Raw genomic sequence first — 19,797 nt, forward strand, 5'->3', positions numbered from 1 at the left:
GAGAGAAATGAGGCAGAGGTAATGAGAAGCTTCCCCAAGGTCGTGGGGCTAGTGACTGAGTCAGGAAGTTGGGGGGTGAGCTGGGGGGAGGGGAAGGCCTCCTGGGGCAGGACTTGGGGGGTGTGTGGGGCTTGGCAGGGCTGAGGAGGGTTATACGCTGGAGGTAGATCTGACCCTGCACCACACACTGTCCACTCCCTCCTCCCTACACTGTTCCCATCCTTGACACCAGGACTCCAACTGGGTGTCCCTCAGGTGAGCCCTGGGGACCTGGGGCCCAGAGCCCCTCCTGTTCCCCTGGGGCTCCCAGGGGGAGCCCCAGGACTTTAACATGGCCTGTCCTGTTGGGTGATCTAAGGTGTGCAGGGTGATGGCTAGGGGCCCAAGGTGTTGGGATGGGCAGGTGGGAGCTGGGCCTCCTTCCTGCTACTCCTTAAAGTTGGTTCTGGTCAGAGGTGTCCTCCACATTAATATTAATGATGGCAATCATTAATGATAAATTATGGTGTTCCCGGCCCATGCCAGGGCTGGGCTGGGTGCCCTGGGGGAAAGCCGAGGGGAGTAGAAGGGGGGGACCAATCCTGAGAGCCGTGGGTGCACCTTCCACTGCATTTTTCTCTTCCCCAGAGCCTGACACAGGCTGGGCCCTCGGGGGTCAACTTAATAAAGTCTTAGTGGTTGAAAAACAGATACCTCTCTGGTGGGACACCTACTGCCCAAGGGCCTGCTTCTCCCCTTCCTCCATCATTGACAGATTGATTCCACTAACATTACTGCCAGGCCCCGTGCCCACCCAACACGGCCCCCACTGCCTGACCTCACCCCTTGCCGTGGCTCTCGAGATCCTTCCAGGGGCTCTCAGTGAGCGTCATGGGTGACTGTGGTCCCCTGACCCCCCTGACTGTGTGACCTTGGGCAAATTAGCTCCCCTCAGAGTGCCTTGGTTTTCTCATCTGTACAATGGGGTTATGGTAGTTTCTTCCTCAGAGGACTATGAGGAGGATTAAACGAGATGGACGATGAGCACAGCGCACGGTAATCACTCAATAATGTTTGTTCTTATGCTCAGGATGGGGTGGGGGGGGGAGGAAATGAAGATCTCGGAGCACCTTGGCTCTCCACGCATGACCTCAGGAATCCTCTGACAACTCTGTGAGGGGGGATTTGTCTTGTTCCTTTGCTGAGGGGGATGGTGAGTCACAGAGAGGTAGGGTGACTCACCCAAGGCCTCTCAGCATGTGAGCGGCAGATCCGAACCCTGGTCTCTCAGGCTCCGAGGCCCATGCATTTGTCACTGAGCCAGGAAGGGACGAAGGGCTTAGCCTGAAAACTCCTTTGGAATTGGTGTTGCAAAGGCTCCCGGCTTCCTGTGCTGATCTTCAAACCTCCATCCCCCAGATCCCGAATCCCTCCTAATCCTGGGAAAGAGGCAGCCCCGGGTCACATCCATCAGCGGCTCTGAGTGCTCTCCCCGGGCCTCTCATCTCCCGCGTGAGCTGGGGAGTGGCAGGCGAGGGCCTGGACTTCGAGGACGGGGGATTTCCCGACTCGGTTGAAATCTGTCACAACATTCATGTTAATTAAGCCTCGTTAATTCAGCCCTCTGCTTAGGCAGAGCTCCTGACAGCAAATTACTCATAAGTGAGGCAGTAAATTTATTGCTGCGTTTTCCCAAACACTCAGCAGCAAAGAACATGCCCTGGGGAAAGTCAGAGGAAAGGCCTGGAGGGCAACTGCTGCATGGTTCCTGCCAGCCTGGACCACCAGGAACCGTGACCCAGAGAACGGCGGGGGTTCACCAGGGGACCTGGATGAGGATGGGCTCTGGTCCGTTCAGAGCAGGCTGCCTGGAGACAGAGTGAGCTTCCCCTCACTGGAGGCATGTAAGTGGGAAGGCAGGGAGCATTGCAAGTCCCCCTGGGCTGGCCCGTCGTCTTCCCGCCTCATCCGTCTCACCCGGCAGACCGCGCTGGCTCTGTGCATTGTCTCCTCTGACAGTGCCTTGGAGTCACACAGTAGGGCTCGTAAAGGGTGAGTTGGGATCTGGACGTGAGCCCCAGAGACCACCCTGGTGTCTGTAAACACCTTCCTCTGCAGTGAAGTCTGAGGAACTGAAGTGTGCAGGCAGGACCAGACAACCCGGCCAGGGGTGCTGTGAGGGGTCTCTCCCTCTCCTGGGTTATAGGGTGCTCTTGGAACCAGGATCAGGACCACATCTGGGCAGATGACCCTTGAGTCCGGATCCCCCTTACTAGGCTAGGTATCAGACCTCCAGGTGAGGATGCAGGCTCTCCCGGGCAGTGGGAGCCCCTCTCCCTCCCCGGCCCCACAGTCCTTCCCCCTAAGGTCCGCTTCCTTCCTTGGTTTCGAACTGGGCCATGCCTGGGACATTTGGAACAAACCCAGGCTCTGGGTACATAGAACTTTTGAAAAATTAATTAGAGCATTAAATGGTAGCCCTCTGGGAGAATCCCACCATCTGGCTGTCGCAGGAGAGGCAGGAAAATCTATGCCTATCTGTCTGTAGTGTGTGAACATCATATGAAGCCACCTGTGTATGTGTGAGTGTGTGGCCCGCGTGCTGCGGTGTGTGCACAGCATGGCGTGTGTGTCTGTGTTTGGTATGTGGTGCACATCTGAGTGTGCAAGTGGGCAGTGTGCTTGTGTGCATGTGTGCCCATCTGCACGTGCTGTGTGCATGCGCCCGAGGATCTGCATGTCTGCCTGAGCACACTTCTGTGCCCAGGCCTGGCTTTTGGGGGCAGGGAGTCAAACTGAGCTGTGTGCAGAGAGGGGGCAGCCTCTCCACCCTTCCTGGCTGAGGTGATGCTCACAGAAGGGCAGGTGGGCCGTGCACAGGTGGGACAGGGGTAGGTTTGGCAAGTGCACAGCAGGCCTGCAGGGGGCGGGCAGGGTGGGATTCTCATCCCCTGTTTGACAGATGGGGAAACCCAGGCCTGCCCAAGCACTGAGCCAGTGTGTGGAGAGGCCAGGACTGGAGCCCTGGCTCTGGGGCCCCCTGTGCAGTGCTCTTTTCACACCTTTGGCTGCTTTTATGCTGTTGGATTTTCGTGGAGGCTCGGAGAGGTTCTTGAGAGGGTACCACTCACATTTCTCAGGGCTGCTCAGGGGCAAGGTCAGGACTTGCACTGCAGATCCTGCAGCCTTCTTACTGTGTGGAGGAGGGTGGAGTCAGGGCAGAACACTGGGCCGATGGATGGTCACTGACCTGCTGTGTGGCCTGGGCCCATCCTGTCCCTTTCTTTCTTTTTTTTTTATCAATTAGTTTATTAATTTTTGGCTGCGTTGGGTCTTCGTTGCTGCGCGTGGGCTTTCTTCGTTGCTGAGCGGGGGCTACCCTTCATTGTGGTGTGCAGGCTTCTCATTGCAGTGGATTCTCTTGTTGCGGAGCACAGGTTCTAGGCACGTGGGCTTCAGTAGTTGTGCCACATGGGCTCAGTAGTTGTGGCGCACGGGCCCAGCCGCTCCGCGGCATGTGGGATCTTTCCGGATCAGGGCTTGAACCCGTGTCCCCTGCATTGGCAGGCGGATTCTTAACCACTGAGCCACAAGGGAAGCCCCATCCTGTCCTTTTCTGAGCCTCATGGGTGTTGTAAGAACTAAATAAGGAGATGCATGCAAAGGGCTTTGTAAACCTCAAGGTGTGGTAGATAGACGAGGGCCTGGCCCAGGGGCGGCTGTCACACTATGCTGAGGGCCACGTGTCTCCAGGGTTCCCTGAGGAGCAGATAGGAGGTGGGGCCCTGGACGGAGGCTGGTGCCCTCCCCAGTCTTGCAGACTGTGAACCTTTCCCCAGCACTATCTGGCTGGGTGCTGAGTGCCGGCCCTTACTGTCTTCCAGCTCCAGTCTCCCACGTGTGGCTTGTGATGATGAACTAGAGCAGGAACAGGGCTCAGAGAGCAGTGGGACCCACCTCTTCTCCAACGGGTGGTGACGCTAAGGTCCAGAGAGGGTGAGTGCCTTGCTCAAGGCCACATAGCAGCTCAGGAGTACCGCTGGGACCGGAATGCAGGCCTCCTGGCCCCTGGCTCTGTTCTCCTTGGTCCTGTGTCTTTGGAAAGGGAGAAGGAGAACAGAGAGGTGGTTCCTGTACCTGCAGGGAGGGAGGTGGGGTACCAGCCAGCTGGAGAGAACTTGGGATCCCCTGAAGCTCCAGTTCATTATGCATGAATGAAGGATTTTTAAAGCATTGTTTCAATGATTGTTGTTTTTACTGTGTATGCAGAATGCTGGATGGTAAAGATGGTTTGTCTCTTGGACTGTAAGTTCTGTATAGATAGAAGAGACCCAGGCCTCAAGATTGCACATGTTCTTTCATTTATTCATTCATCGTTCATTCATACAGCATCCATTTCCTAAGCATCCCCTTGGTGCTCACCATGTAGATCTTATCCTGCCTCCAGTGAGCTGCTAGTCTGGTGGGGAAGGGTCGTTGAGTGACAGGAACACGGGGTGATGAAGCTGTGGCCAGAACAGGCCTCAGATTCCATGTGGGTTCATGGAAGACTTTTCAGTAGAATGGGAGAACCCCAAAGAATGAGGAAGATGTGCCCACCAGACACCCTGGCCTCACATGGGCTTGACCTTGGACAGGCTAACCATTCACCCAGAAATGGGCCGCTGGGCACCTTCCAGCTCCACTCCCCTCCCCTCCCCCATGCAGCTCTCCCTGGGCTCGGGCCCACACCCAAGAATGGAGGAGAGGCCCCCTTAGAGGACCCTGGCTGCCTGTGGGTCCGTGGGTGGAGATGGCAGGGCGTGCTGGTGGCCGGAGCTCGCCGCCTGTATGCCTAGGTGGGCCAGTCTTGACTCTGCCCCACTCAGGGTTATGATCACGGGGGGATTAGTGGCGACACCACTTCTGAAATAGCTTGTCCTTTGAGCCCAGCTGGCTGCCCAGCCATGATTCCACCTGGACCTTTTTCTCCAAGGAACAGCCCTTCTTTATACACAGAGAAACCATGTTAGGAAGAACCAGGAGGCCCAGGATGACAATGGCCAGGCCTCCTGATGCCCTTTAATAATCGTAACAAAAACTTCCTGAGGACCTACTAGGTACAGAGCCTGGGAGTGGGAGAGTGAAAAAGAAAAGTTGAGAGGAACTTGCATCACTACGTCGGGCACTGCTGTGTTATCTTATAAGCAACTACCCTGCAAGTCAGGATGCAGCATCACAATTTTAGATGAGGGAAACAGAGGCTCCGAGAGGTCAAGTAACCTGGCTGAGGTCACACAGCTAGTAAGGGGCCAAGCCAGGATGTGAGCTCTGCTTCCTTAACCTGCCCCTCGTGGGAGGAGGGCCACAGAGGGCTGCAGACGAGCATCTTCCAAATCTCTGTACTGGGAGAAAACGTCCACTTGAAGCAAAGGCTGAGGAGGATGGACTTGTCATGGGTGGTGGGCGTGCTCACGGAGCAGGCTGTTTCAGAGGCAGCTTCCCTATCAGCCAGGCTGTGGTGGGACCTGTCTTGTTGGAGGAACCATGCTGGCTCAGAGCCCGAGTGACGGCCCCCTGTCAGAGGGGCTCTGAGAAGTGGCAAGGGTCTAGGCCAGGATGCCAGTGGGGCGTGAGGCTCTGCTGGGCACCTGCCTCACTCCCTCTCTCAGCTCACTTCCCACGGCCACAACCATCTCCTCCTGCCCAGCTCTGGCCGGGAGCCCTCACAGAAGTCCTGCTGGGGCCCTGGCCGTAGGCACCGAGCCGCGGCCCTTGGCCATTAACTCTGCCCGTGCTGCCTGTCCCTTAGCTGGCTGCAGAGAGGTGGGCGGTGCAGGCCAGAGCCCTGGGCGCCGGCCCAGCAGGACCAGCACCTGAGACACGGCCACCTCTGAAGATCTTGCCTAATGGCAGGGCTTACCAGCACCTAGCAGGGTACTTGGCACACAGCAAGTACTTGATTCTTTCAGCTTCCAGAAGCAGAGACTTGAGACTTTTCAGTGGGAACAGGGGTCATCAGAAGCTTGGCCCTCCCAGGGTCCCTCCCAGAGTACAGGATTAAGGGTGTGTGCTGGACCCCGACTGTACCAAACTCTTCCTTAAGTGGGCCGGGACCCCCCCCCCCCCACCATGAGCTCTCGCCAAGCGGTCCAGTGGCAACACGTGGGCCTGCCTCTTCTCCCCCACTCCGGCAGAGCCATCTCCCAGGAAACGTGGAATTTTCCCTCATTCCCTTTATGAGGGTGCCAGGGCAAACAAACAGCCTAATCCAGATGAGCGCTAGGCCACAATCACAGTCTCTTTAGGGGTTTTCTCTCTATTTCCAGCAATTTTGAGAAGCCTGAGTAATTGGTATTCCACACAGGTTAATAGAACTGCTGTCTCCTCTGTATTATGCCTTAATTTCCTTTATCACATAGCAAGTTGGAATTAATCGCCGCTCTCCTTCCTTTTTCCCACCGAAACACATTACCAGTCTGTCTGCTGGTTAAAGTCATCTTGTGGCAGCTCTTGGCTCCTTTCCACTTCCCTGGGAATCTTTCTGACCAGAGCCAAAGAACAAGGAGGGGTGAAAAATCCATTTGTACGAAGTGGGGATCTCCTGTTGAGAACTTATTTCCCTCCCTGTTCAAGAGGAAGGAACGTGTCCAGCCTCCAGCCGGCACAGCTGACTGAGTCCCCTGTCGCTGAGAGCATTCAAGAGGGCGGGATGGCCATATGTCAGCGGTGGGAACAGAGGATTCCTGCACTGCTGGGGGGAAGGGACAGGCCTTTGCCACTCCTGGCGCTTGGATTAGATTCTGCGATTTGAAGCTTCTAGGATTCTGTTGTTTGTAAGTTTAAAATTTTCTCTGTGATTTCCAAGTTGAAAAGAAGCTGTGAATCCATGATCCTACCATTGAGCCATTTGGGTCTAAGTACTTTTAAATCGTGCGCTTTAAGATTCTAAGATACTCTCATGGAATTGGAGATTCTGTTCTGTGATTCTAGGCTATTTTATGATTCCATGAGCCTCTTAAGCTGCAGTTCTGCTCCATGACTGGGTCTCAGGAGGGAGTGTCATTGCTTTGCCGAGGCTGCTTTGGGAGTGTGAAAAGCCCAGGCCTTCTCTGGCCTCAGTTGCCCCGTTTATGAAATTCGAGGGTTGGATCAGAGGGCCCTCCAGGTCCTGCCTCACAGGTGTGTTCTGCCTGCAGCTCCTTTAGCTCCTTCCGAGCTTCGTCCACACAGTGCCCCGTCAGCGCTGGCCACCCCACGGCACCTCTGGGAACCCAGAAGCTTTTCCCATCTGAGCCACTCCCCTTGCCCACTTGCCCCCAGCCCTCTCGCATTCCAGCAGGAAGGCGACCCAGCTCTCCTCCAAAGTCCCAGCAGGAAAGCCGGTGGGGGTGATAAGAAGAAAAAAACCGGATCATTGACAAGAGCTCCGTTGTCTTTGTGAGCTGAACAATTCAGTCTACAATTTCAACATCTACAATCTCCTTTAAGTCTTGCCTCCCAAGGGGTGTAGTTACTGATGGTTAGCCCCATTTTAGAGGTGGGGAAACTGAGGCTCTGAGAGGTTAACTCACCTGTACTGGTGAGTTCCAGGACCCTGTGTCGCTTGCTGCTTGCTCAGCTGCCGGCCACATGCAGGCTGGATTGAACGAGGCGTGAGCAGCCCGAGGTGGTCAGTGTGATGAGGGAGCCCGGGGGCATCTCTCCCCAGAATCTGCTGCAGGGTGGGGTTGCCACCCACACACTCATGCTTCTCCCCTGGAACCACCCCTGGGATGTTCAAGGGCTTCAGAGAATGGACCTTGTTTCCTTCCCAAAGCACCAAGAAGCCAGACAAGAAACTGCCTTCTTCATCTGCTTTTAGAATCTACCTTTTCCTTCTGGATCAAACGGCATTTCTCAGGGCGGGCTTCCTCAGCCCCCACTGCTTCCCCATTGGTGCAAAATCACCCCTTCTTTGAGGTCCAACTCAAAAGGCTCCTAGCTCACCGCCCCTGTCCCCCAAGCACCCCTCACCCCCAGAGACGAGCGGCACTGGTGAGAGCTCCCCAGGGCTGAGTTCAGCATTGTTTTCAGCTGGGGCACTGAGGCCCAGAGAGGGACATGACTGTCTGAGGCCACACAGCAGCCTCGCCACCCTCGATTCTGATCAGGACTATCCTACCTTGTTCTGGGTTGCGGCCGGCCGTTATATCTGAGTTCTTGTCTCCTCAGCTTGCTGTAATATCTGTGAGGGAAGGTCCACCTCTCATCCTTTGCTTTCCTTGTCAAGCATTAGGGATAAGATGCCCTGGGTTCTGGTCCTGCCTTGAGCTCTGTGACCTTGGGACAGTCCGTTGCCTTTCAAGGGCTTTTGCTTCCTCATCTCTCAAAGGGGGTGATGCCCCCTGCCTCACAGAGTTGCTGTAAGGAGCCAGACTGAGGGGCGGGGGGCTGAGGTCGTGAATCTGCCCGCTCAGCACCGCATTCATTCAGGATCCCAGTTCTGCCAGATTTCCTTTGGCCTTCGCTGAGTTTCCAGCCAGAGACTCTCCTTGTCCCCAGAACAGCCCCGCGGTTCCCCACGTCTGAGCTGCTGCTGCTTTGTGGCCCCTGCTGTAGGGCCCTTGCCCCCTCTCCATGGAGCACCCACCCTGAGCCATGCACGTGCTCTGCTGTCCTCACCACCCAGCTGAACACCTGCCTCCCCTTCTAGACGCGGGTGCTGACTGTGCCGGCTCGGGGCATGTAGCCCTGCCCGCACGCCGGGAGTGCCCTCTGTCTGTCCCTTCCACTCTCCACCTGGAGGGGTACCAAGGCAGGCCTGTGAATGGTGCACATGGAAAACCTGACTCCTTTCTCCTCCGATGTCTAGATGAGGAGACCAAAGCACGGGGAGGGCAAGGGACTTGTCCAAGGTCACCCCAGCGGTCAGGGGCAACCTGGAGTAGTGCCCAGGGCTCTGAGGCCCAGGCCACTCAGTGGCACCTCCCCCGCCACAACCCAGGCCTGGGTTTGCAGAATGCCCCCGGAATAGCCCTGTGAAGGGCTTTCCCATAGCCAAGGGCCCAGCTACAGTGGGAGGGGAAGGTTTGCATCTCCCTGAGGCCAGCTCCACAGGGAACCTTGGCATGACTCACTGAGCCCACTCTGGTCTGGTGGAGCCTCCCGGGGCCTCCCAGGCTGCCAACAGGGAGATGAGTGATGTCCAGCCAAGCTGCAGAGCTTCGCCTCGGCGCTGACGGCCAGGGTGGGCACAGCCTGGAAGGCTTGCTGCGGGCACTGTCCAGGTAGGTCTGACCTGCCAAAAATATGGCAGCAAAATAAGTACCCTGTGGTGACTCGAGCTTGCTAGTGTCTGGGCTCTGGCAGCCCAGGCAGGAACTCCACTCCTTTGGGCCTTGTCGGAGGTAGAGGGCGTTGTCAGACGCCATCAACAGCTGGTGCTTGAACTGGCCTTGAGGAGTGGGGAGAGTTTTGCCAGGTAGAGATGAAGAAGCACCTCCTGCAGGTGGAGCTGCACGAGTGGGACACCAGGTAGGCAAGCCCATGGTTTGTCCATGTCCGTTGGGTGGATGTGGAGGCGTTGGTAGCTAGGGGTGGGCGAGAGCAGTTAGCAGGGCAGCCTGAAGTGTTCCTGAGCGCCCTGCTAGGACACTTGGTCAGATTCTAGGGGAGATGGGAACCCAGCAGGACCAGGAAAGGCGGCTTTCTGATGATGGAGAGGCCTCCAGCGGGACAGTGGAGGATTTCCAGTGTGGATTTCCAGCCCCCTACCTGGAGTCACAGCGGTGGATTGGGAGGGCCTGGGGACTGAGCCACAGATCCCCTCCTTTGCCAGCCTCACTCTGGACCTCTTTTTAGCACCATAACTAAAAAGAAAAGTAACTTAGAGGTCATCTCGTCCAATCCAGTCCTGTCGTGGAGGAAGAGAGCCAGGCACAGGGAAGGCAGAGGACTTATACGAGGTCACACAGTAGAACCAGGTCCCCAGGCCAGTGGTGGGAGAGAGCCCAGTGCCAACCCTGTTTGCAGTGAAATGGTCTTAACCTCTTTCCAAATAAAAGCTAGCAGCCTCCCAGACACAGGCCTCAACTACTTTGCAGAGCAGTGCCCTAACCCTCGGGCCTCCTGTTGGGCACCCAGTGGGCCAAGGACCCTTGGATGGCCGGCAAGGGGCTGAGGGTGGCAGAGAGCCCATACCAGCCTCCTGGGCAAGAAGCCCGGGGCCAGCACAGAGGGGGTGCCCCAGAGAGGGTGCCCCAGAGAGGCTGCAGCCCAGCCAGCCCCAGGGGATGGATTTCCCAATAACAGGGTGTCACTGCCCATTTATCACCAGGATAGCCCAGTGGGGCTCCTCTCAAAACGCTTCTCCTACCAGCCTAATTGGTGAAAGCGTTTGCATTTTCCACTCAGGTGGGGTTGCTTCCCAGCTGCTGCCTTGTGGTCAGAGGGTGCGGCATCCATTACTGCCTATGGGGGGTAGTGGGGAGGGACTGCCCCTCCCCCTGACAGGTGGGGGTCATCACTCCGTCATTCACTGCTTCGTGCCACCCGGCTGCTTGGGTAGGAACGACTGGCCACCCGGCTTTTACTCCCTTAGCGAACCCGACGCAGGCTACTGACAGGCAGCTTGTCAGGCCCCTCTGGCCTGACCTCCTCGCCCACCGCTGCAGAGTTTTGTCCAGGGAGCCCTGGGTTTCCCACTCGAAGTCAGCGGGGTGGAAGCAACAGAGCCCAGAGAGGCCTGGTGGTGTTACCCAGCTTGTTGGTGGCAGAGCCCGGCTGGAATGAGACCTGGAGCCTTTCCCTCAGCTGCAGAAGAGCTGTCCCTCTTCCCGCTGGGGCTGGTGATGGGAGAACGAGGCCTGGAAGGTGGAGTCCTTGGCAGGCTCTGAGGTCTGCTCGTGGGAGGCGGAGCTGTGACTGACTGGGGTTAGACTGGAAGGTCCCCAAGTTCAGAGGAGACTGAGTCCCCACTGGGGCCAGCCAAGTGCTCTCACCTGAGTGGAGGGACAGTGTGTGGCTGGGAACCAGGCAGGGCTCTGGCTGGAGGTCGTGGAGGGTTTCCTAGCCACACCTTCTGCTTTCTGGAGGCTCCTACCCTGAGGATACTGTGAGTTTCCCTCTAGCTGTTTCCTTGCAACCTCAAATCCCAGCGCCAAGTGGGTGTCCCATATCCGGAGTGGGCAGTCCTGAGCCTGGAAGTTGGTCAGGGAGTGGCCGTCCTCTCCATTGCCGCCTGCTTCTCTGAGCAGCACCCCTTGCATGGTGCTTCGTCCTTGTGCAGGCACCCGCCGGGAACCCCTGCTGATCCCATCCACCTCTCCCCCACACCCGTTCCCCCCCGACCCCCTCACAGCTGTCACTGGCTTAATACCCCTTTGTCTACAAATCACTGCGACAGGAAGACCCCTTTGTCGTCTGTCCCTCGGAGACGCGCATCTTCCCTGTGGCGACAGGGAGACCCACATATCCCAGTGATGGCTTGGACCTCCCTTGGTGACAGACAGCGGGGCCGGGGTCGGGCAACGTACGAGAGCAGCTGGGATGTGCCAGGGCCTGGAAGAGGGACTTGGCTGTGGGAAGCCCCAGGTGGTCCCCTGGAGCAGCACCGTGAAGCACAACCCACCTGTGTCACAGAGTCACAGACCCAGAATGTCAGCTGGAGGGGGTCCTTAAAGATATGTTCACCTGAGGAAACTGAGGCCAAGGGGGGGAAGTCACACGGTCTGTCAGAGGTGTGGGACCATAGGTATTCTTTGAGCACCTTGGCATCAGACTCTGTGTGAGGGGGACGCTGAGATGAAGGAAACGTTGGCAGGCACTGGTGTGTGGAGTCAGGTGGACACCCGGCTGAGGACACTGTGTCCAATTTAAAAGCAAAGGCGCCCTCCCCAAAGAGTGACCCTCCCACCCCCGCTTCATTCTTTTATCTTCTGCCTGAAGCCCTTCACATGCCCACCCCTCCCCGCCAGCATCTGCTGCTTCGTTTCCTCTTACTCCCCAGGTGGGATGCGAGGGTGGAGGAGAAAGCGGACTCAGATGTCACCTGCTGATGGATGGTGGTGGCCTGAGCCCCGGAGCCCGCTGGGCAGCACAAAGCCGCAAGCTGAGCCCCTCCCACTGCGCTCCGTGGGTGTCGGGACACTGTGGGAACGGGTTGCCTTTCTGGCACCACCCAGAGCCTCGAGTCTGACTGTCAGCGTGGACTCGGGGACACAGTCCCTTGCAGGATGGGGTCGGGGGGTGTCCACAGCTTGTCGACACGTGTGCGTCACGCAGTAACTGTCCTGGAGTCCCGTCATGAGGCTGAGGGTGTGTGGATCAGGGTGGTGCAGTCTTAAAAACTTGGGTCCTTAGAGAGTGAGCACCTTAAACCCACAAAAGCTATTCTAAATGTTGTATTAGACTCACGGGATCTTTAAACTGAGGGTTTTTAGGAACATCATGTGTCGGGGGCGGGATCGGGGGCGGGTTTGAACCCAGTGCTGCTGGACCCCAGAGCTGCTGCCGCTGGGCTGTGAGCCCAGGGTTTCACGGCCCCACCAGGGCTGCTAAGGGAGTGATGGGGTCCCCTCTCTCGCCCTGCTTCCAGTCGTGCAGCTCCATTTTACTCTATTTTATATGCTGGGGTTTCACTTAGGAAAAGCATCCCTCTGCTTAAAACTAAAGTTTCCCAGGCCCGGTGCTATGCTGCAGCTCTGGGCCGGGACCCGCCTCAGCCTGAGACAGTGGCTCTGGCCGGCGGGTGAACAGGCAGGCAGACGGGGCTTCCCGGGAGGGGATGCAGGTTGCTCTGGGCCACTGGCTCCTCCCCCTCTCACTCCTGCTGTGTTGTTGCTGCAGCCAGAGAACACTCCGGGTCTGTCCTGCCGTTGACTGGGTTGACAGTTTAATAGTAGCTTCCTGGGCTGTCATTTAAATCTGCCTGCCAGGTTAGTAGGCCGGGGCCGGCTGGCACGCCCCTGCCCCCACCCCGGATCTTCGTTCTGCTGGCAGTGGTCGTCTTGGCAACGCCAGGGCCTGGCGAGCTCTGCAGAAGGGTAACCGTCGGGGGGAGCAGCTCTTTCATCTCCCCGACCCGGGTACAAGTGGCCCAGCTGCCTTAGGGCTGGGCGGCAGGGCCAGAGCCAGGCCGCTCGGTGCTGGTCCGAGCCTGAGAGAGGAAGTGGGAACAGACGAGTCCCTTCTGCGCACAGGGCTCCAAGGTGAGGGTTTACATCTCTGCTCTGCCAGACTCTCAACTGCCCTGGGAGGGAAGGGACCTGCCCCAGGTGGCTCCGAAACAATGTTGAGCTGGAATCACCTGTCTGTGGGTCTCTGCTCTGCCCTCAAAGAATGTTCCCTGGGGCCCACGACCTGTCTGCAGAAACCTGAGGGCAGGCAGAGCCTGCATCTCTCGCATCTCCCTGTCCCATGTGGCCTGGTATTAGTTCCCCCCGACCCCATCCTGGGCTTGCCTCTAGACATGTCCCTGCTCTTAGGACTGGGGTCTCCCCAGTGGAGTCCCCTCAGCTTCCCTTTGCCCCAAGTACTCCGGGAATGCCTTCTCCTGTTTTTCATGGCTTGGTGGAGCTGGCCCAGAGACAGAAGATTGGGTCCCAGCCTCTGCTGTGTGACCATAGGCCAGTCCTTCCCTTCTCTGGGCCTCATCTTCTGATCTGAGGGGCTGGCACTATAGCAGTGTTTCGTGAAGTGTGGTTCATTGGACACTTGTTTCTTGGGAAATTAATAGACGTGGCATCCAACAAAGACATTCCTTGGCTAAACAAGTTTGGGAAGTGCTGGAGGAAACAAAATCAATCTGCTATCTTTACTGTAGGCCTCTCAGGGCCCTTAGTAAGCCAGTGGGCATCATGAATATTCAAGGGGAAGGTAATAAATCTTAACCCAAACCTCTGGGTGGATGGTCTTGCAGCTCTCTGTCCTGCCCTCTGCCTCTCTCTTCCTCTGCCAGGGCCTGATGGTCCATGTGCACGGACATGCCCAATCCTGAAGGAGGCCCAGGCAGCTTGGAGCCATGGGTTTTGTTGGCTGCCCTGTGCTTAGCAGGGGCGGGGTGAGTCCCTAGGTGAGCTCAGGGAAAGCCAGGTCCCTGCACTGGGCCTCTGAGGGGCAGCCTGGTGCCAGGTGGGGCGAGTTGGCCCCTGGCCTAGTGGAGCTCCCAGGTCCCTTGCCACTTACCTCCTCCCCAGCCCCAAACGGCCATTCCGCTGGCTCCTCCACACCCCATGGCCTGTTATCCCTCTCCCTGGAACACCCTTCTCTGCTCTCCTCACTCCCACGGCTTGGATGACCTCTCTTCCTTGAACACAGTCCCCTCTTCCAGGAAGCCTTCCCTGCCCCCTGGGATGGTTGGGTGGCCCTCGCCTGGCTTCCTGGCCACACAGTGGGACTGGGGGTCAGAATGCCTGGGCTCAGGCACAGCCCCTCCCAGAGACACGTGCTGTGCCTTGGAGCAGCCCCTTCTCCCCGGGCCTGACTTCAGCTTCTAGAACAGGAGAGCCGCAGAGGGGACTTCAAAGCCCTGGGCTCTGACAGGACAGGGCATTGTGATTGCCAAGACGAAGCCACACCGAACAGCTCCACCTGGCAGTCCTGGCTAATCTTTGTTTTGAAGCCTCCTGTCTGCACTGGGGCTGCAGGATGAGCATGGGTGGGGAATAACAGCATGAAGGACGCACATTGTCTCGGGGCAGGACGCCTCCGGGGGCGGGGAAGCTGGGAGGTGATGAGTGATCATAACAATTTCGCAAGATCATAGACTCTGGGCACAGAGGGCTGAAGATTCAGTCAGCTCCGCACTTGCATATCCAGATGAGGAGGCAGGCCCATGTGGCTGATGAGCCCAGTGTCACACACATAGCGGCTGGAGCTGCTGACTTCACACGCCGCAAACTTGCACCTTTCTGCTTTTCAGTTCATAAGGTCCTTGCACCATCCTTAGCCTATTTGCTTCTCACAACAACCCTCTGTGGTGAAGCAGAGATTTTATCCCTGAATGTAGGTGAAGAAAGTGAGGCTCAGAGAAGTTGTGTAACTTGCAAAAGGTCACACAGCCCACAAGTGGCAGAACAGAGTTCCATCAACCGTGAGCAGTCTGACGCTTTCCTTGGCCTGCGTTCTTGTTATAATTAGCAGCTCCCCCTTCTTTTGTCCTGGATTTCCCATTCTCTCCCCCTCTGCCCTGGGGTTGGCCCCTCCCCACTGCCCTTAGGAATCCCAAGTCCTTTGTGGCAGCCCATCTGTTGCCATGGCACCAGATTATGATGTCGCAGATCCTGGATGACTGTGTACTGCTCCTGGGCTGTGGAGTACAGGGATTCACAGAGGTGGAATTGTCCAAGGGGTGACTGGCATGGAGGGACATAAATCCCTGGAAATAGAGAGCCACGGCCTCGAGCCCAGCTTGGGAATCACCCTGGAAGCTGGAGCCAAGGCTGCCAAGGCCAGGAGAGTGGGGTCTGGCATGGTTTGCTCTGACAGCTTCAAAAGACTGCCCTGCCCTCATCCCTTGGTGGGGCTGATGTAGCCTCTTGACAAGGGGCTGTTGGGCTCTTTACACTGCACAACCTGACACTGGGATGCTTGCTCAGATCCCTTTTTGCCTTTTGACCTTGTGTGGCAGTGCTGCCTGGGAAAGCCACCATCCTCACTTGCCCAGAGAGACAAGGAACTTGCCCAGGGTCACCCAGAGAGGAGGTGGCCGTGCCAGGGTTCAGGCTCAGCTCTGCTTCCAAATCCTTCCACGTGGTTACACTTCATATAGGGTCTGCCAAGGTGGTTTAGTCTAGTCCCCAGCCTGAAACTGACCATGCTGCCTCAGTTTCCCCAGGGTGGTCCATTAGCAAAGCATAAGTTGTCACAGGCCCAGGTTTATTTTACCGCACATTTCTGGGTACATTCCAGGGGAGCCCTTCATGCAGGTGCCTCTGGTCTGTGGTGGATCCGCCACATTGCCTTGTCCTGCAGCCCCTGGGATCTAGTCCAACTGCATTTGCCTCTCTGGGGTCCTCATTTTTTGCCCGATAATGCTGAGGTGGCTAAGGGACTTAGTATAAAGAGGCCAAGCTTTGGAAGCTGCCACATGGACTTGAAATCCCACTTCTGCCACCTACCACCCTCACCTCTTTGAGCCTCAATTTCCTCTTCTGTAAAATGGGATTAAAAACAGCTGCCAGAATAGCTACGAGGAATCACTGGGATATTGAGTGAAAGGTGGCAGGGCAGAGCAAGGGTGGAAAATGTCCAAACCGGTCATGACAGTGAAACAGGTCTGTTCCCCAAAACACCACCATGGGACATGCACCCGAGCCTGCCATTTCCTGGCCTCAGTGCTGCCCTTCAGGACTGTGATGTTGCTTGTGGCCGCTCTGGCCTGTCAGGACTTGGCACGCTGTGGGAGGCCAAGCTGACTCCCAGGCTCCCAGGATGCCAGGGAGGAAAGGGTCCGTGGCGAGCATCTGGCTGGCCGAGGCCCAGCGATGGAGCCCCTCCATCCCCTTCTTCGTCAAGCCTGCCTTGCTGTCCTGGGGTTTGCTGGTCATGCACTCGTGCTGACGGGCTGGGCGGACTTCTCATCCGTGTGCTCAGGGCACAGACACAAGCTCACTGAGCACTGAGCTGAAGCTTCCATGGACTTCCCACCTATTCTTGGGCTTTTCTTCCGTATCTGATGCCCCTGGGCATTTTGTTTGGAGAGCCATGGTGGGGAAGAGGGACGTCTGACTGTGAGGTCCAACTGTGGCTCTGCTCCCACCGTGGTGTGACCTTGGGCATGTAACTTAACACCCTGGAGCTGAACTTCCCCACATGTCAAGTAGGGACAGAACAGGCCCTTTGTCGTGGGGTTTCCTGGTAAAGTGCCTAGCACAGAGACTGGCACACAGGATGCACTTGGAGAATGTTAGAATCGGAAAAAGAAAGCACTGGAATATATGTTTCTTTTTTGAATGCTGAGCTTCCTGTGGAAGGGGCGCCCTGGTGCTCATATTAGGAAATGCCCCAGGTGCCGTGGTTCATAAGTATATTTCCTTTCTGATGCACTATAAGCCGTGATCTACCAAATACCACATTGGTATTTATCACCCATGTTGACCCCTCAGTGCAGGGCTCAGGGAGGGCTTTTTGGGGGTCCTGGACTGGGAGACAAATGAGCTCGTTCTGACTGCTGCCTTCCTGTGTTTCCCTGGGCCAGCCCTTTTCTCTCTCTGGGTCTCAGGCCCCCATCTGTAGGTAGACTCTGATTCCTCTGGTTTCTTCCAGCCCTGCACAGGCAGAGATGTTCTTCTAAGGAAAGTGTGAAGAAAGCTCAGCTTAGAATGCAGATGTATTGCAAGGATTTCATTGAAAAGAAAGGCAGAAATGGAATGGATTCAGGAGGCCTAGCATCTGTCCCCAAATCCCTATTAGGCTGCTCAGTGGGGGAGCAGTCATGTGGCTCCAGAGGGGGCCAGAGGGCCTGTGGGAGGATTTACATAACCCAAAGCTGGTCGCTGGGAAGGAGCTTCCCGGGGAGAGGGAGAGCCTGGCCCTGGAGGTGCGGGAGCAGAGGCTGCACAGCTACGTTTCCGATGGGTTCAATGCCCTGCACTGAAATCTACCCTGCGTTGGGTCCTGTGCTGAATCTGATGCAATCCCTGTGCTGGGGTAGTGTCAGGCCAGTGGAGGGACAGGGAGGGAGAAAAGTAAACCCTGTTGGTCCCTGTGTTCTTGTCCCAGTTCTGCTCCCAGTTGGGAGTTCTGCTCCCAGCTGCTCCGACCTGCTGTGTGCTTCCCCTATGAGGGCACAGAACACCCCATTTCCTTTGCTTCTAATTAAGGCTCAGACCATAAAAACAGCAATAGCTGCTACTTACTGAGCATCTGCTGTGTGCCAGGGTCTCTGCTGCCTGATCTTCATACATTATAACTTCTTGTTACTTCTCCTTGGAGCCCTTTGTTTCTTTCTCCCCATTATATAGATAAGAAAACAGGGGCTCAGAGCTTAAGTAACATCCCCAAGATCACACAGATAGAAAGAGGCAGAGCTGGGATTCCAACCCCCTGTGTGGCCATAAGCGCCTTGGGAGCAGGGACTTATTTGGATGTCTTGCCCACAGATTCTCTTTCCCTCGCTCTGAACAAAACACACCTCATTAATCTTGCCACAAGGTGATCATTTACTTTTATAATTTATTATCACCAGATCCCTGGTGCTTGCAGAAGGAGCCTCGACTTCAGTCTGGTTGTGGGGAGCAGGAAAGGCAGGTAAAGGGACTGAGAACTGGCTGAAGGGGCTAAGGCAGCTACCGTATGTGATCAGGGAAGGCTTCCTGGAGGCTGTGACAGTGGACCTGGACTTGGGAGGAAGAGAGAAGTGTGATGGGAATGGGCATTCCCCTGATGGATGAGTCCTGTCACCCTTGTTGAACCTGGAGAGCAAGGCCAGGGATTGCCCGTCTCCTCCTGGTGTGGAATGAATAAGCCTTTCTCTCCTGTCCACTCCTCTTGGTCAGGGAGGCACTCGTGGCCTCCTGGGGCTATGGGAGGTCACGTGGTCCAGCTTGCAGACCAGCACAGTCTGGTCACCCCGTAGCCACCTGAGTGTATGTCCTAGAAAATCCTCCTGTGCCCACCAGGCCCCTCACACTCTTCTCCTTGCCCCACAGCCAAGAAGACCTGTGCGGACAGCGACTTCACCTGTGACGACGGCCACTGCATCCGAGAGCGGTGGAAGTGCGATGGCGAGGAGGAGTGTCCCGACGGCTCGGACGAGTCCGAGGCCACTTGCAGTGAGTGTTGCCCCAAGGCTGGGGGAGGGGACCTGGCTCTGGGCTTCAGTTTCCTCATCAGGTCTTCCCGGTTGGGAGGTTGGGAGGCTCTGGTGAGGTGATCTGTCATGCACAGCCTCAGACTCACTTTGTACTGAGCCCTTGCCAGCTCCGGGCTGACAGTCCGGTGCCTCTAGCTGCTGGTGTCTGGTGACCTGTTTCTGGACTTTCTTCCCAGCCCTCCGGCAGGTTGGGCCCTGCTCCTGTAGTTCTGGGAGCACTGCTGCCCAGAAGTAGCCAGAGCACATCCTCCAGGCCTCCCCTCAGCCTCCCCCACTAATTTGTTTCTGAGGACTCTAGTCGTAATTCTAATAGTGCTAATGGCGGCTGGTGCATATCGAGCATTCAGTGTGTAGCGGGCACTGTGCTAAGCTCTGTGCACGCTTTCATTCGTCTAATTCCCACAGCGGCCTCACGAGGCAGGTACCGTCACTTTCTAACTTTTGCGGAGGCGGACACTGAGGCTCAGAGAGGTTGAGTGACTTGCCCAAGGCCGCTCAGCAGGGATTTTGAGACCCCAGCTCTGTCCTCTGCTCTGGGCGGGCTGATGGCAGCGAAGACAGCCAGGGGTGAGGCGAGGGCCAGAGCGGAGCCCCAGGCCCCCCGCCTCCCATACTCAGGCTTTGTCTCTCTGGGATTTCTTTTCCAGGCCCTAATCCTCAAAGCAAACTTACACCCACCAGGTCATTCCATGACATTTGTTAAATTAAAAAGGAGATGAGACGGGGGCAGGGAAGGACCCGGTGGTCCCGGAGGCAGAGCTTCAGCAGAATGAGCCTGAGACAAAAGGCCAGGGTGGGGGCCGCACGTGGAGGACAGAGGGCGAGGCGGGGGGGACCTGGTTGGGGGTGGGGGTGGGGCTGGCAGGGACCTGCGAGTCACAGTCACCCCAGAGGCAGAGGTGGGGACAATGGAGGCCAGCGTCCCATCTAGGGCTGCGGCTGGTGATAACTGGGTTTCCTTGTCTCCTAGCAACAGAGCTACCAGTCTCCATGGGAGAGAAAGAGAAAGGGAGAGAGAAAGGGAGAGCGGGAGCCGTCCCCGC

At 56.9% G+C, this 19,797-nt stretch overlaps 1 protein-coding gene across 9 annotated transcripts in view; it reads left to right on the forward strand.

Moving 5' to 3' along the window:
- Nucleotides 1-19,797, forward strand: part of LRP8 (LDL receptor related protein 8) — a 77,735-nt gene that overhangs the window by 18,089 nt on the left and 39,849 nt on the right. For all 9 annotated transcript variants that reach the window (XM_082666364.1, XM_082666365.1, XM_082666367.1 and 6 more), the window contains exon 3: nucleotides 18,591-18,713. In XM_082666364.1, coding sequence (XP_082522490.1) covers nucleotides 18,591-18,713 — 123 coding nt within the window. The remainder of the gene's footprint in view (nucleotides 1-18,590; nucleotides 18,714-19,797) is intronic.

Source organism: Grampus griseus (assembly GCF_964374135.1).
Source record: "Grampus griseus genome assembly, chromosome: 1".
Taxonomy (NCBI): domain Eukaryota; kingdom Metazoa; phylum Chordata; class Mammalia; order Artiodactyla; family Delphinidae; genus Grampus; species Grampus griseus.